This window comes from Plodia interpunctella, chromosome 2 (genome assembly GCF_027563975.2).
Source record: "Plodia interpunctella isolate USDA-ARS_2022_Savannah chromosome 2, ilPloInte3.2, whole genome shotgun sequence".
Classification (NCBI taxonomy): Eukaryota; Metazoa; Arthropoda; class Insecta; order Lepidoptera; family Pyralidae; genus Plodia; species Plodia interpunctella.
The window spans coordinates 11,772,765-11,790,661 of record NC_071295.1 but is presented as its reverse complement, the minus strand read 5'-3'; the positions used below and the strand labels follow the sequence as shown (position 1 = coordinate 11,790,661).

The 17,897-nt window shown below is 35.2% G+C and overlaps 3 protein-coding genes across 8 annotated transcripts in view; all 3 read left to right on the top strand.

The window, feature by feature from the left end:
* LOC128675607 (uncharacterized) overlaps positions 1 to 4,971 on the top strand; it is a 135,305-nt gene extending 130,334 nt beyond the window's left edge. For 3 of the 5 annotated variants that reach the window (XM_053755128.2, XM_053755139.2, XM_053755124.2), the window contains 3 exons: positions 449 to 602; positions 2,710 to 2,881; positions 4,585 to 4,971. In XM_053755128.2, coding sequence (XP_053611103.1) covers positions 449 to 602; positions 2,710 to 2,881; positions 4,585 to 4,672 — 414 coding nt within the window. In that variant the 3' untranslated portion in view covers positions 4,673 to 4,971. Of the gene's footprint in view, positions 1 to 448; positions 603 to 2,709; positions 2,882 to 3,392; positions 3,444 to 4,584 lie in introns of all 5 variants that reach the window. The other 2 variants (XM_053755145.2, XM_053755133.2) reach the window with 2 other exon arrangements.
* Position 4,972: 1 nt separating this feature from the next.
* On the top strand, positions 4,973 to 7,314 carry LOC128675631 (piggyBac transposable element-derived protein 3-like). The gene is made up of 2 exons (XM_053755157.1): positions 4,973 to 5,187; positions 5,452 to 7,314. Exons 1-2 carry the CDS (start codon positions 5,154 to 5,156, stop codon positions 7,251 to 7,253), a joined length of 1,836 nt encoding a protein of 611 aa, XP_053611132.1. The 5' UTR covers positions 4,973 to 5,153; the 3' UTR covers positions 7,254 to 7,314.
* Positions 7,315 to 7,685: 371 nt separating this feature from the next.
* Positions 7,686 to 17,895, top strand: LOC128675595 (caveolin-3-like). 2 transcript variants are annotated; one of them, XM_053755112.2, is made up of 4 exons: positions 7,686 to 11,448; positions 16,433 to 16,612; positions 17,090 to 17,145; positions 17,316 to 17,489. In XM_053755112.2, exons 1-4 carry the CDS (start codon positions 11,374 to 11,376, stop codon positions 17,350 to 17,352), a joined length of 348 nt encoding a protein of 115 aa, XP_053611087.1. In that variant the 5' UTR covers positions 7,686 to 11,373; the 3' UTR covers positions 17,353 to 17,489. The 2 variants fall into 2 exon arrangements, with proteins under 2 accessions (XP_053611087.1, XP_053611081.1); XM_053755106.2 differs by lacking the exon at positions 17,090 to 17,145 and having other exon boundaries at positions 17,316 to 17,895.
* The last annotated feature ends 2 nt before the right edge of the window (positions 17,896 to 17,897 follow it).

The window sequence follows — 17,897 nt, the reverse complement described above, 5'->3', positions numbered from 1 at the left end:
TCAGTTTCTCTTTTGTCATCAATTTTACCACCCTTTACCAAATATCTTTTGATTTTTTTATCTAAACCTTATTTTGCACAAAATACCGTTTTTAAATGTACTTGAATATTAATTTAGACTTAATGCTAAAAGCGTCATGACCCACAAATACCAACAAATACCATTTAGACCTTCCTTTCCCGCTCCAAGCTTCAACTTTTCCTTCAATTTTAAATGTTATAAGCGTTAAACTGACACAATTAAACAAAGTCCTCTGCCGCATCTGTCTGTCTATCTGATACTCTCAAAAACTGTTGCTCGGATTTTTACGCGGTTTTCACCTATAGATAATTTTCTTGAGAGGAAGGTTAAGGTTAAATGTATTTACCCAAGCGAGTTTTTACCCAAGCGAAACCGAGACAGACCGATGGTAAATAAATAAACAATATTCGCATGTTCCGCTTTTCAGATCCGTTGCGTGGAGCTGTCGGAATGGCGGGATGGCGCGAGCGAGGCGCGCGTGTACCGCGACTGGGCCGCGGCGGCTGTCGGCGTCGCGCCCGCGCACGCTCACCCGCCCGCCTGCGCCCGCATGCCCATGTCAACACACGTTGTATATAATGGTATGTAAATGTCTCAACCTGCTCTAAACATCCACGATCGCGACAAATCGACGTACTTACATTGCTTAATTTTATGCCACCCACGGAATATCAGTTCGTCGCTTTCCGTTCATTTATCAGACTATAAACTTATGTAGAGGCGGAGCCATACTGAAGCCTATTCCCCCACTCTTCTGCCTCAACCCCGCGTATCGTCACACAACTTTTGTTAGAGAAATGGCAATACGGTGTCTTCTCTATGTTTTTACTTCGTAATGCTACCTTTGATACGCCAACTCAATAGGTGATAAATTAAGTGCTAAATCAATGCATAAATAACATAGTCTATATAGCAATCTTGAATAATTTACCTTAGTAATGGTGAAAAAAATTTTGAAATCGGTTCGGTAGTTTAAGAGATTACTCGCCTCAAATATACAAACGGATACCTCTTTACAATAATAGTTTAATAGATTAGATTGACTTTCGCCGCCCCCATTCAACATATATAAAATGCACGGCCACGCCTCACACAACCTCATTTAACACTGCAATGAGGACATTCAACAATAATATTAAAATAATGGCGCCGTAAAGCGGTGGTGGTGTGATGGTTAAGACGCTCGCCTGTGAACCGAAAGGTCCCAGGTTAAATCCTACCCGTGCCACATGAGTTTTTATACCAATTTGACTCGTGTATGTTTTCATCGACCACCACTTGTTAACGGTGAAGGAAAACATCGTGAGGAAACCTGTACTCTGGTTGATTATCAACTTGTGTACCTATGCAAATGGAAAAGGCAATGGCAAACCACCTCCATGAATAGTGCCAAGAAACTCGTTATGTGTGTTTCGTTCCACGTATTGACCACGACCTTCGGCCATGAGGAATACGACTAAGAAGAAGATGATAAAATATTTATATTTTTAACTCTTTGTATGGATACCTTATATCACCTATTTCAGCCGTCAAACAGCAGTTCTAACTTGATCCTGTTTAAAGTATGAGAGAATTAGGTATTATAATTACAAGTTATCAAATACCATGCAAGTTCACCGCGGTAACCACTTTCCATGAGAAGGGTTTTCCTGCTTGGTAATGATAAATTAAGAATTGGAACAACGAAAACGCGTAATCCAAAGTATAGAAAGGTTTTTAATTTAACCGCTTCCCACAGTGATACAGTCTGTCTAAAAGGCACTCTAAAAGCTACATCAAATAATGAAGGTGGAACGGAAGCGGCCATTAGCACGTCGATGCACGTGTGATAGTGACCTTGGACAAACGTACTTAGACATACGTACACTCGTAATGTGAGGATAAACGGTACAATGTCAATGATGAATTATTAAGTATGTTTTGTTGTAATAATTTGTTTGTAATGGACAACTCTCTGATCAGGGCATGTGTCAATTTAAGGTGGTGAAAAGGTACCTACATTGTGGAAGTGGATATTTATATTAATGGGCTATAAATACGAGACGTTTTAATCTGACGAGTTTTAAAGAGATTTGCTTCACCCTCCTCCCGCTTCCATTAAATCTCATAAGATGATTTTTCAGTGTATGTTTTTAATGTAAATGCTTTGGATTTATTCTAATGCCGACTATACATGCACTGTCGGCAAACAGTTTGGCAGATTTTGATGGATGGACAGTATGGTATCATAAGTTCCGCGAACTGTATCGTAAAATATATAGCCAGCATCAGATTAGCGTCATCTACTTTGTTTAAAAACGGTCACAGTGATTCAGTTGTCACACGGACATAATGAACATTTACAGTTTTAATTTTTATCCCCCGGCGACCTTCACTGTCGCGGTTTAATGTGCCTGTGTAATTGTGTATCTGTATACCTCTACGACTTTACCGATTTCGATCTAGTTTTTATTTTATTTTAAAGAGATTTAATCGAGAGTGTTCTAACTAAGATTGGGAAATGTGCGTTAAGTCATTTGGAATTCGTCAGCTCTTTTCTAGCCCATGATTGGAGGGAGTTCCTTAAATGGTCACTTTAGATTTTATTGTAAATTAAAATAAATTAATATGGTGACATTGGTGACGTTAGCGTGCGCGTATGTTGTCCCACAATGAGATGTTTTCACCCCCACGTTACCCCTGGCACAGCAGCGGAGCCCGAAGCCCCGTTCAGCGGCAGCCCCCGCTCGGACAACTACCGGCTGGAGTTCGCGCGCGGGCGCTCCCCGCGCACGCCGCGCCCCCCGCGCCTGCTCACCGCCGCGCGCTCGCCCTCCACCTCCGGATCGGAGCTGTCACTGCGCCAGCCAATCAAAATCAGGTATTTGAATTTTCTGTACAACTTAATTCGTTGGAGATGAAAGAAAAACTCATCAGTGTTAATATAAGTGTGTTATTTTAATACTTTAGTATGGCATTATTACTAAAAATTCTTTTTCGCCAATAAATAAGAGAAATTAATAAAAATGTGATGGTGGCGCCAGTGTGCGGGGACAAAGCGCCTTAACAATAAAAATGAACAATTTTGGCTCACTGCTACACTATATTTAATTCACTTAGTTAACCAAAATATACTGCGACTTTCAAAGTTGGTGCTTTTATTACGTTTTTCTTGAAAGTCTGGTAATTTTAATATGAGCATGGCATAGAAGATGTACAATGAAATGTTAACCCGTTAAACGCCTAATCATAGACGTCAAAAATTTCCTAAATATTTGGTACCCTGAATGACAAGTGTAGTTGTCATTATTATTAAACTGTAATGTCAAGCTATATAGGCATGAGCTTAAAAGTAGATAGTGATATCGCTAACTGGCGTTATTTTTCCGAAGGTGGTGATGTCAAGGTCGCTATGTCTAACCCCTAACTTACGCCAAACTACGGTGAGTGCTTGAGCTTAGTGCCTTGTATATAGTTACTAACATAGATAAATTAAAATCGCCACTGGCTCGATCTTAGGGCGGAGATACACGTACAAATAAAACGGGCAAGTAGCCAGTATGCCTATTTAGTTGGCGCGTGAAACGTGCTTTATGACATGCCAGATACGTGCAAAATATCAAAATCAAAACATTTATTCAGAAATTAGAACTTCACAGGCACTTTTTCACGTCATAATCTAAATTAAATGATGTTTACCAAAGCTACAAACTACTAGCATTTCGGAACGACCACTGCTGAGAAGAAATGCCGAAAGAAACTCATTCAAACAGTGTTGGTCCCTATTATGCCAGAAGGGCTTACCATTTTTTAAATATAAATTTATGTATAATTTTTTAAGTGTAAGTACATAATAAAGTACATGGTCAAAAGGTATACTGAAACATATTATGATTGTGATCAAGTGCTGATGAAAGGAAAATATATATACTTATATATATATATGTATAATTAACCAAACAAAAAAAAAACTTTTAATAAAAGATCGAGCTAACCAGTTCCCCCGGCAGCACCCGTTCACGAGTTGACGCGTGAGTGAAGTGGAGTGCCTTTGTTTACACGTGTCGGGGGCTGGTATGCAAGTGTGCAAGCTGCAGGCGTGTATTTACCACTAAGTAAATAAAGTCGACGATTTTCATTTGTCTATGGTTACTAAGTAGTTAGTAGACTGCCTTGTTGATGGATTACAACGAAATACTGATTGAACATAATTACATTTCATTTTTAGAAATGTACAGTTGCTTACTTTGTTTATATCTAACTAAAGGATATATAATGTGATGCCGCTTATGAAACAGAGATGTTTTAAATTAGCATTTTGTTGCATTTAATTTGATCCTAAACCTAACAAAATTATGCCTGAAGGTAAATAGAATTAAGCAACATATTGAATTCATCCGATGTGCAATATAATAATAAAGCTATATTAGAATTGTTAGAAGATTTCTTCTGAAACAATGATTGCAAATTAAATACTAGATCTGTAGTGAAAATGCATGACACAAAATAGCATATAATTGTAAAAGAGGGTCAAACGGAATGAACATTTGGTTTGAAAGTAATTCAATATCCCCAAACCCACAGAGAGACCACAACAAAAGAAGCAGAAGAGCCAGCAATTGTACCAACATTACGGCCGAGTGGACCCAGCCGGGCAGTAGTCAGTCACTGATGAACAGCATTCGAAGTACTCAGTCACAAATCGACAGCAGTCAAAGTAGTCAGTAGTCAACAGCATCGACAAAAGACGCTCTTGTTAAATCGTTCGAAAGATAAAATTAAATTATATCTTTGTTTTTTAACCCGCGCGCATATAAGAAAGTCAATTGATCAACAATAGGTTTTTAATTTTTCAATTGATTTTAGGCCGATTCGGCCGTCCGTGAACTGATGGGTGAATCGTGAAGAAAAATTATGCTTCTAAATTGCATCGCAAATGTCCCATTGATCGACAACAGTGGTCGATAATCGCTTAACCCTTTCCAACCGGCTCTAACCGAGCGTGAGCATCGAGAAAAAAAAATCCTGGCGCTAAAATATTACGTTTTTGTGAACGACACCGGCATCGCTCGATCGTGCGGCTACCTAGCGTCAATTAAATGCCTACCGAAACAAGTTGCGACCGGACAGTGGTGAGCTAGTCAGAGTCGAAGATGGCTGCGTATTTTGGGTGCGGAGGTCGGTCACGTAAGTACTTATTATTCCTACTAATTGTTTTAATTTTAGAATAGTTTTAATTGGTTTTACATTATTAAGAGTTACTTGATTTATGAATATAGTTTTCAACTCATAACTACTGAAAATAAATGTGTTGGAGAGAGACAAACTTTGATCGTCACGTTCGTAACGATCCGGTGGCAAGTGTACATTTATGTGAAATATTTGCCGAAATTCATGTATCTATATTTCACTGTTTATTTATATTTATATGTTTAATTTTACTTTTTTTAGGTACAGTTCTTCGTGATGAAGATATCCTCAATATATTACAAGACGGAAATGAGTCCGATATTGATGAACTGAATGATGATGTCTTTGATCCAAATATTTTTGGAGACATCTTGGATAACCAAAGTCAGGATTCTTTGGAAGAGCTTAATAATGATCCAAGCTCTAGTTATTCCATCTTTCAGCAGCCACCAGCAAGTCAGCAATCTTCATCATCATCCCAGACTACACCAACTGTACCTCGTCCAGAAGCAATAGTGTCATCGGGACGGTCTGGAATATGGAGGCAAGTACCATTCTGTGATAAATCTCACGAGTACTCACAGCCACCTTCTGGTCCTGTTCAATTGCCACAACATTATTTTGAGAATTATTTTAATCATGACTTTTTTGAAATGGCATCTACATGCACAAATCAATATTATATGCGCAAAACAGGACAAGAACTTAAAACTAATGCTCAAGAAATAGCTAGTCTGTTGGGTATACATCTCATTATGGGAGTTATACCATATCCCCGTTTACCCATGTATTGGAAACTCAACGTCAGATTGCCACTGATCGCAGACAGTATGAGTAGAGATCGTTTCTTGCAGCTTCGTAATGCCTTGCATGTTGTTGATACTGACACTCCACCACCGCTAAAAGAAAACGAACTGCCTAACCCGCTCTGGAAAGTACAACCCGTCATTGATTGTATTCTACGTGCATGTTACAAGCTTGAAAGGGTGCCTGGCTTTTATAGTATAGATGAGCAGATGATCCCTTTCACTGGACGTTGTCCTGTAAGGCAAGTTGTGAAGAATAAACCCAGACCCGTGGGATTGAAAAATTTTGTAGCAACTACAAGTGAAGGTCTCATGGTTGACTTTGAAATATACAGAGGTGCCAAAACAATGTTTGGCAATACCAACCTGGGTCTAGGTCCCTCTGTAGTTCTTCATTTGGCTAAAACAATACCACCAGGAAGCTGTATTTATCATGACAGATTTTTTACAACTGTTCCTTTGATTGAAGAATTGGAACGTAATAATTTGCACGGTACTGGTACCATAATGTTGAATCGTATTCCAGGGCGAACTTCAATCAAATTTATGAAGGATAAAGATATGACTCGTGGAGAAAGCCAGCTGTTTTGCAGAGATCCGGTAGCATTAGTAAAATGGAAAGATAACAAATCTGTCCTTTTAGTGTCGAATTGTACTGGAAACGAACATGTTGAAATAGTAAAAAGATGGGACAAACAAACTAGATCTTATATCGATGTCACTGCTCCTAAGATTGTGACAAACTACAATAGTTATATGGGGGGTGTAGATATTCTGGACCAAATGATGGAATATTACCGAACATTTATTAAAACTAATAAATGGACGCTAAAAGTAATTATACACTTTTTGGATTTGGCGGTAGTAAATTCGTGGCGTCAATATAAAATTGATTGTGAAGCTGCAAATTTACCTAAAAAAAAGATAATGGATCTTTTAGATTTCAAAATGGCTTTAGCTGATTCTTTACTTCTAACACCAATAAATAGGCGACGACACAATGACGCTGAAAACGACGAGGATCTGGCTGAAGACCAACCGCCTGTAAAAAGGAAGTATATGCCTTCAAAGCCATCTGAAGCAAAACGCTATGATGGCTATGATCATTTACCGATGTTTGATGATATTCGGGCCCCACGGACCTGTCGAATGGAAAACTGTGTGTCACGAAGTAAAATACGCTGTGTTAAATGTGATGTTTACCTCTGCCTCTCAAGAGGTAAAGATTGTTTTAAGAATTACCATTTAAAAAATTAATAATTAAACTTAATAAATAATTAAGCTCAAAGTATTATGAGACAATACGCTTTAATATGATCTCAAAATGTTAAGTTAACTAAGAAGTAAAGAATATTTTTTTAGGTTTTTTTTTCAATTGTTACCTTTTATTTTAAGAAACAAATAAGACTGTTATGGCTAAAGACTGTCTAAAGTTTAATAAAAATATTACTTTTCTATCCATTTTCTTTAATTTTCCCTAGAACAATGTATTTTCATGCACAGCCTCACGATCGTGCGCATTGTAAATATTTCCTGATGCTCACAATCGTACGGGCCCTTTTTCCAGGAAGGTAAGGGTTCACAATTTTTTTTATTATTTTTTAGGGCTTCCTTAGAGTCATATTAATATAGTAAAGCACATATACAAATAGTTTTCTAAAATAAAAATCTCCGGTTGGAAAGGGTTAAAAATCAAAATAGACTAATTTTTGTTGTTTAAAAATATGATGTACAGGAAAATATTCTTACAGTTTTCTAGAATCAAAGTTATAGTCTAGAATTCTGACAACTAAATTCTATTTGTGAAAGCGAAACGCGAAACATCTATGTCATTTGAAAAAGGCTTGGCAATACAGGGGGAATTTGTCACGCAAGTCGATTTAGGTCAAATGGACCGCTGACCGTAATATTAGTCGCTGAAATGGATTATATGTTATACTTTGTATATTATATTATCGTGTACCGTCAGTATTTATTATGTAATTGCAGGATTTAAGTAGATATAAAGGCAGAGTACATCGTGCGCTCGGTTTTTTCGTTTGACTAATGAATTGGCAATATCTAGTCGCCTTGGGTATATAAAGAAATCAAATTGTAGACTGACACAACAAAAAGTATGAATTTTACATTTCCAATTGATGGCAAGATTAAACTTGGTTTTAAAAATAATTATTAGCGAAAGTGCGTGAACATTGTTCGTTAAACTCCACTTAGGTATTTATTTTTAGTATTACCTAACGTGGAGTTTCAAATACGTAATATTTAAAATACGTAAATAAGTAGATTATATTAAAAGTATAGTTTTAATTGTTTACTCCGAGGAGTGCTTTAAATATTCTGAATTAATATAGTGTTTAATTATTGAGCTGTCGTTAGTATTTTAGTAAGGATTTATAATCAAAGTTGGTATAACTTGCCCAAGTTGAAACGGCGCGCCGTACTATCACAATTTATGAATATTATGTGCCATTTCAACTTAGACAAACTATAGCCAGATATCACAATAAATGCAAAAACTTTGTCTTCCATTGTTAATTTCTACTGAAGCTTTAATATAAATTAATTTAGACTGTAATCTGTTAAAGAAAAGGTGCTAATTATATTTATAATGTGTACTTAATGTATGAATTACTCATAGACATTATCATTCATTAAGAAAAAATATATTGTTTTTGATATTGCTGAATAAAGAATTTGAAATAACTTCAACACAACAATTTAAAGTCGTTATCATATTAATTAAGCCTGTTATTGATAAAAAAGTTATGTCCAATATCATATATGTCTGTCAATGTCATGTCAAATATTGTAAATAAGATATTATAGTATGCTTTAACTTTTTTTATTAATAACGGGGTAAATCTTTAATTGTCAAATAAAAATATCAAGATAATAAAAACCTACACATTTTCACATGGGAAATGATTGCCGAAAAACTGAAATCTTTCCGTTGTGTTAAATGAATGTGAGCACTACATCACCTCCCCTTTACAGCCGGCGTAGCCTTTTAGTGCCCAATGTCCATCAATCATTAAAGTATAATACGGGTAGGAACGACCGGGCGCGGCATTATATGGGTTAACTGCGCCACGCGAACTTATCAAACTATGAATTGAATGCTATTATCGATTTTTTGATAGTTATACACTGGATGGGTTATGTCAGAAATAAATGTATATTAAAAGAAAAATAATAATTTTGAAAATAAAATTGTCGTCCCACATAATACTATAATATTTTTTTTTGTGAATAAAAAAAATAAAATCTGGTTTATCGCATACGAACTTAGTATAATATACTCACAAATAAACAAAATGTCAACGTGCTCAGAATGCTTATATTTTAAATATGGTTGCCTTATAAGATAATTATGTTATAAATAAAATTATGGTTCGAGATTTCGAATGTAATTATACATTTCAGAGGTGCAATACACTTATATCAACATTATAACCAATAAAACACATTAATGTGTATTACGATAATGCTCAATATTACTGTATATACTATATAACTATGTAACTTAACAACTAATATATTTACTCGTTTTTCTATACGTTCTTATTGTATATAAAGTGGTGCATGTATATAACGATAGACTTAATGAAACAGTATATTCGAAAATTAATAAACATCTATACTTATTTTACTCCATTGTATTATTTAATAATTAACTTCTATCCTCCGACAATATACAAACATTTTATGAGATATAGTTTCAAATAAGTGATATGCATAATGATCAAAATTATTTGGTCAGCAATAACTAAAACTAAGTAGTGGTAACTAAATGAATTTATACTGACTTTTTAAATTTTACAATAAAAATAACAAATGTATCATTTTCCATATTAAAATCAATCGGCGGGAATATTTGTATCTGTCATTGTGAAAAAATATTTTTAAATTAAGGAATGCAAAATTACTTTTTTTTTTGTTAGTTGCCAGTGCAACATCAATCCTGAACACAGCTCTTTTTTATGTCATTAACACAAAGCTAACAAACTCAATAAATGGATTGACTAGTCGACGTCAAAGAAGCGAACAGAATTAATGTTTGCTTGATAGCCACTACTCTATATTACCTGTAGAAAAGTAATTATTTGATCTTAACATAATATAATCTTGTGTGTAAGTATTTAAAGCAGTTTGCCAGCAAACCAAAAAGTAGTCGGCAATAAAATTCAAGCTGTAATTCTTGTTCTACAAACAATCATGATAATTATAATGGTATTTAAATTGAACATAAACTTATTATGCAAAATTATTGTATAAGTATTATTCGTCGTGATAACATAAAGACATAATCAAAGCTACTTTGATAACAATATAAAGCAGTAAGACACAACACTGAGGTCGACAGACGAACTGTTGGTCTTCAATACGAAATGGGTGAAAACTTTTGCCCAGCAGTGGGACTAAAAGAACAAAAGAATAATTAATACGTGGAATAATTAATGGAAGACAAAATGTATTTAGAAATCCTAATATCCGTACTGTTACAATCCAATAATATATTCGAAAACTCAAATGAAAATTTATATGTATGTACAAATAAAATAGGAAATAAGAACACCAATTATGGGTAATCATTCTTTCCCACCCAGCAATTTATTGGGAGAACTACAAAGGGTCATTGTCCTGGCTGAAAAAACACTTAAAAGCAGACATGGAAAAATAAAGTCTCATTTGAAAATACATTGCAGTTTTCACAACCAGTAAATTTCCATCAACAAAGAAACAAATCAATGTAAAGCGAAGTGGCACTGTGAATTAGCTGTAGTGGTTGTGAAGTGGACATGCGCACGAAGTGTTGAAATACTTTTGGAGGGAAAGTTGTTAGTGTGAGGGCGGTCTTTTAGCGCACAAGTCGCTTTTTAAAAGAGCATTATCAAGTTGAAGTTTAATTGACCAATATCCACAAAGTTCTTAAATGATACAAAAAATAATTAGTGTTATGAATATATAAGGAAAAGGTGATCCATCGAAAAAGTTACAACTTTTGTATTAGGTAACAAATGAGACTTAAAGAAGTCATAAAAAAAGACCATTTAACATAAAAAATAAACTTTAAACAAATCAAACATCGAAAATATCTGGCAACCAGATAAAAACACACAAAAAAAAAAAAACATTCAAATTTGGAGCATTGTCAAGGCGAGCACACACCGTGGCCTTTGAAGACGTGCCACTCGGGTCCGGCGGCGGCGCCGTCCCAAACTTAACACGTTCGACGTCCCGAAACTGCCTTGCTTGCACCTACAAGGCAAGACTGCTGCCAGAAATAGCGGAGCCGGCGTCCGCCCCGCCGGTATTGGTGCCGACTCCGGAGCCGATTGTCGCGGCTTCGGAAAGAGTGCCGCAGAAAAGGGTTGAGATGCCGACCGCTAAGCCGGAGAACACAGACGCGTTGGAAGATAGAGACCCTAATAACCTCAATCAGCATGTACAGGTAATCCCAACTAATATTATAAATGCGGAAATTTGTTTGTTAACTCTTCACGCTCTATCTAGTCCACCGATCTTCTTGAAATTTTGTATACTAAGTATTGAGAGGTATTGAGAAAGACATAGGGGTACTTTTCATCCCGGAAAATAACTGTTTCCGTGGGAAATTTACGCGGGCGAAGCCGCGGGCAAAAGCTAGTGATAGTTTAAAAGTAAGTTTAGATCAAAATCAAAATCAATCAAAATCAAATCATTTATTCAGAAATTAGGCCTTCACAGGCACTTTTTCACGTCATATTCTAAATTAAATTATGTTTACCAAAGGTACAAACTACTAGCATTTCGGAACGACCACTGCTGAGAAGAAATGCCGAAAGAAACTCATTCAAACAGTGTTGGTCCCTATTATGCCAGAAGGGCTTACCATTTTTTAAATATAAATTTATGTATAATTTTTTATCAGTAGACGCTGGACTATCAACGGATATGTAGGTTCGAGTCCCACTCACGCCACATAAGGTTTTATATAAACGTGACTCAATCTCAACTCTGACTTTTCGTACCATACGCTTCCGGTGAAGGAAAACCTGGCTCGTTGACTTGTGTGTATGCTACTCGTACTTGCTATGCTACTCAATTTCGATAGGTAGTTAATCGAAAAAGTGAGCCGCGATCCGTCAACCCACTAGTGGATCCACGGGGAGTTTCTGTTTACCCATACACCCACTATAACCGTATATATAAAATATATATCGATAAATACTGTTTTCACAACTCTTTATTAAGTATTGACGTGAGAAGGTCAACAAATGGTAAAAACATACAGCATCTGGCGCTATCAGGAGGCTAATAAAATCTAATAACATTACAATACTCGGTAAAAAAAAAGATTTAGGGGCTTTTGGAAATCGATCGAATGACAGAAATAATGCAATTTTTCACCAAGACAAGTACTTAGGTAGTTTCAGTAATAATAAGAGAAAATATACCCAGTCTTACGTCATTAATTATTAAAATCGCCAGCAATCCTTCAACTCCGCTTTCTATATATAGAAAAGAAAGCATACAATGGCAACAATTATATTTATGTAAATGCGTTTCGCAACCCTTGAAATTATTTTCCTTTGTCACTTGTAGAGCGCGCGCTAAAAGAAAATCATTACATTATATTAAAAAAAAAAAAACTATTTTTGCGATATATTGTATTGGATCTGTATTTAAATAAAAACAAACGTCCACAGCCGCTTTATAAAAAGCATCTTGCAGTTTGCAACTAAAATTCTTAGGTAAATAATGTGGCTGTGGCTAAAAATACAGACTATATAATTTTATTTAAATCATAGCTGCCTTAGACGTGCTATTTTAATTACGTAATAATTAATTACTAATTGAAACATTCTTTCTCCTTTGGCCACCGATGATCTGTGGTGGAGCCAGCCGGAAATACGATTGACTTTTTTTGTCAAAATTGAATATATATCACTTATTGACTACAAGAATGACTTATAGCAAACTCATTATCAAGTTATTATCAATACTATTATTATAAAGAGGTAAGAAACTACCGAACCGATTTCCAAAATTCTTTCACCATTAGAAAGGTACATTATTCAAGATTGGTATAGGCTGTATTTTATCTAAAAATTCCCACGGAAGCGAAGCCCCGGGCAACATATTGATATATGTCGGATTTAAAACAATAAATACGTTTTACTGAACGTACGCGCGCTCTACTAACACAAGTTACTCTAACCACCCGTCCCTTGAAATAAGTTTTCGCCGACGGAAAAGTATTTGCATTTCTAAAGAATGACTGGAAAAGTGTAGTGGAAGCGAAAGGTCAGATGTTGAGGTTAGTTTCTTAGTATAGCCAAGTGATAAATAAAGTTTACATGGCCATAGCTGTCCCTGTGTCTGTCTGGCATTACTGTCTGTCTGTAATAAGCTCGCTAGCAGCACTGTGACATATAGAAACATAATATTTTGCCACGGTAGTAAAGAAAAAAATATTTTGATACGTGCATGTGATATCGAATATTATGAATATTATTTTTCTTGAAAAATCATTTTCATTATATTAATTAGTTGCCTTGCCACTTAGATTTCTGATAACACTCACAGTCCAACTAAAAGAGGTCAGTATACTAACTTGTGAAGTATGTTCAACCTACTTTTGGAGTAAAACTACTTATGAACAATTTGATTGATGAAAAAGTTGTGAAAAATTGTCTTGTCTGATGTTAACCCTCCTTGGGAATGTTATTGTTGCTTATTAGCTGCTAAGGCTGTCCCTTTATCGCCTCCTGCGACATCCACGGCAGGATATGGAGTCTTATTCTAGGGCGGAACCACACGCCGTAAAAGGAAATATTAATCGATTCGGCGAGCGACATCATTTATCATATAGTCATTTAGTTTAATAATATATTTATCTGTAACTATCTATCACTTTCTACGCAACATGACATTTAAATGCGTTAATTGCGTCGACTATTTGTTTATGGTCTGTTACACTCGAATTCTCGGAACGAGTGTAATGTTTTTGGAAGAGATATATCAAACGCTTTTAACCCATTATATATTTCCATGGTAATATTACAATACCATTATCAGCTCAATTTCATAATAATATTACAGAATCACCCGATTTTGCATTAAAAAGGACAATGGGAAATGAAAACAATACAATTAACTTGCTGGACGTGAACACAAAAAGTTTATGACATGCAAAAAACATTAATACAAACTTGCACCTCTATTCCAACTTCATAACACGACATTGGCCTGCTTCCGGTTCAATCCATATTTGGAAAATCAATATTGTCTATTTGCATGACCGTCTATGTTAACTTGACACACACATGCGCTCATAAATCATAGGACTACGCATAAAAATTCGGAAAAACTTAAACACCATATTTTATCAATTTCTTAGAGAAAATTGAAAAGATCACACTAGACAAATAATTTGATTAGAAAGTATTACAGTTTTCCATTATACAAATGTAGACTAAATCGAAAATTGTGGTCACATTGTATTATAGGAAACTATAATATTATACTAATATTGTTTATTTTCTAATATCGCATAATATGTTGCTGCAACCAAATTGATGATTTATTAGCTACATTGTTAATGGAAAGGGCAATAGCAAAACACTCCATTTGTATAGCCCAGGAAGTCAATAAATTAAGTAAATTTAATAATTAGCAGACCAAAATCAATCCATCTAAATCGCTTGAATTTTTATTTTGGCGTGAGGCTTCAGCTTGTAAACCAAATGGCTTACGTCGCTTTAACAACGTCATAAAACCTATTAAACATTCATAGGAAAAAAATTTAGGCAATAACTCGTTCAACAACCCTTAGGGTTTTTTTTTTATCAGCTTCAACTTCGTTCGACGTTCTTCGACAGCGTGCTCCCGGTTTCATCATCGGCGCCTCGATTTTCTATTTAAAAAATCTTGAAATTTTGTAGACCCGACTGTGGTTTTACATTTGGTTGGATCGACTTTCCTGACGTCAACATTCTTTGAGAATGATGTTGTTGCCTTTTATTACCCATTCGTTGACATTAGTGTTCTTGACAGGAACGATAGACTTCGTAATATTTAAATTTTACATACTTATAAAACCTACATCGAAATTCAGTCATGTAAATTTCGAATGTTGAGATATAATACGTGACGTGATGAGCGAGACGTTAATACGTATAATTTAACTATTATTTTGATAGAAAATTATTTAGTCTCAATAAATACATTACCCATTAAAACAAAATTTGCTAATCTCAATCTGATTTTATCAATTTTCTTAAATAATAAGCAACTCTTTTGTTTCCATGTTGGAACTTCAGTCAACGCATGAGTTGTCTCCCTAATATACGAGCAAAAGCGACATTTAGGGTACGAAAATGTAAAAGTTCAACGGTAGATAACCTTTATATTCCCAGGTAGTTAGTTTATCCTAGAGTTAGCAGACGATTGCCATCAATGGCGAGTTATTTATCGTGAAACGGACCACAAGTCACGCGATTGGACGATGTTTCTTTGTACGCTGGTAAATCCTGCATTTTTCAACAATCTTTCAGTTTTGTAGTGGTATATCGGTAGCAGATGTGTTGGGCATTGTATGTAATAAAGCTGCAAAGTTTCTAACTAAAATGAGTAATGGTTCCCCATTCCTTCGGGGAAATGACCGATAGTTTCTAACAAATGACCTATCCAAACGGCTGTTTGCACAAAATATTAAAGTTGATAGTTTTTACCCACTAATTTACTTTAATACTTGGAAAACGTGCCGTGTTTTACGGGTTATTTGAAGTTCGCTTGACAATATTAGATACATACTATGTTGCGTGATCTAATATGTACCTAATGATAGGTTCATTAGGTAGATTAGATATGCAATATTGATTGACTTAAAACCAGTTATAAATCGATAATGAAGTGCATTTATTTATTAACATTATAATTTACTTAATCTGTAGCATATATAACTAGTTTGAGGTCCCGGGTTCGATCCCCGGTCGGGTCATGATGGAAAATGATCTTTTTCTGATTGGCCCGGGTCTTGGATGTTTATCTATATATGTATTTATTATAAAATATAGTATCGTTGAGTTAGTATCCCATAACACAAAACTCGAACTTACTTTGGGGCTAGCTCAATCTGTGTGATTTGTATGTATATATTTATTATTTATTACTATTATTTATTTGAATTATTCCCTTTATTTTGTTTTGCATTATAAAAAAATATATAAATAAATCTATAAAGCCACTTTACACCAAACGACAAAATTGTCTTAAGCTTTTGTTGATGTGGAGGTCTTTGAACGAAGTACAACTCAAAATATAATAATTTAAGCGATTTTTTTACTCACTATCACTAATGAACGAATGAAGTATGAATTTAAGTGTCATACTTCGTTCGAGCCTTCGTTTACGACCTCATTTCCATGTAACAAGTTCTTCTTAACCCACAGATAGTATGGGACGACATAATAGGCGAGCCTGAAGGCGCGCGCAGTCCGGAATGCGCGTGGCGATTGAGCACGGCCTGCTTCCAGTACGCCAGGAACTGGTGCTACACCCTGCTTGCCGTCATCATAGCACCGCCGTGCGCCTTGTGTCTTGGCTGCGGCTTCGCGTGCCTGGCTTTCGAAGTGAGCACATATTTTTATTCCATTATTACTTCTTTAAGCTGGTATCGGAACCATAGAGTTTCTCAGTCAATGTTGCATTTTGCCCCAAATACCTAAGACCTTTTTAGCAGCTACTTATGACAGTTTCTAACGTCTGTCATCATATATTCATTATAGGGATTTTTCCATTCACTTAATACTAATTTAAATTACGTTTCGTTAAATACATTTGGATCGCCAAGATCCACTTTAAGGACACTGAGTCAAAAAACAAAGTTAGTAAACACAAAAGGTAGTTATTTGTATTGTTCTCCGAACATTAGTATCTTCTATTTATGTAACTGTCATAACATTATTGAGGACTGGCCTTTGATTATCAATCACTCAATGAAATGATATTATGTACTATTCTTACGAGTATTATATTCACGTAGGTGAAGCCGCGACTAAATCTTAATATAAAATAAAATAAATCCTGATAAATACACTTCTGCGCAGACGGGTCAATGTAGCGTAATGGAACCTATGATGCTTGAGTACCGCCATTATATCAGGTATTTTTATGAAATTTTGTGGTGGTGGTGGAGTGGTGGGCAAACTTATTTTATCTGGGCGCTTAACACATGCATTAATTAAAGATGTTTACACTATCAGTTAACATTTAACAATATTCTGATACTTTATACTCAATTGAAACATGGAATGATTATTTTTTCGTCAACAGCAAATATGGTGCACAGCCCCTTGTCTTCGATGTATGAAGATCTACTTCGCATCAATCCGATCAATGATAGCTGCTTGTATGGCAGCGACGGTCGTCCCTACTGCTGAAGCTGTCGGCCATCTTTGTCGACATATCCGTGTAAATTTACGAAAAGACGCGCCGGAAGAAAAGGACCTCCTTGTAGTGTAAACGTGTTGTGTATAAACGCCCCTTTTTGCATTTAAAATTAGAATAACTTTGTCGTGTAGTGTAAACGCCCCTTTTTGTATTTAAAATTTAAAATTAGAATCTTGGCCGTTGCACATGGGCCAAGATTTTCTTTTTTGAGAGATAATAAAAATTAATATTATCATGTTGATAAATTACATTAATATTAATATTGTAACTAAATTAAGTGCCTTTTAAAGTTAATAATTTACTAGCATCTAACACACAGTTAGAAAATTAATAATATCAAGCTAAGTGTTATAAATAAATAATATTAGATTATTTATTTATAACACTATTAGATTATTCAGAAATTTTAAAATATGTTTACTGGTAGTCTTAATAATTCTTACTTATTGTCGTGGATTTGACATC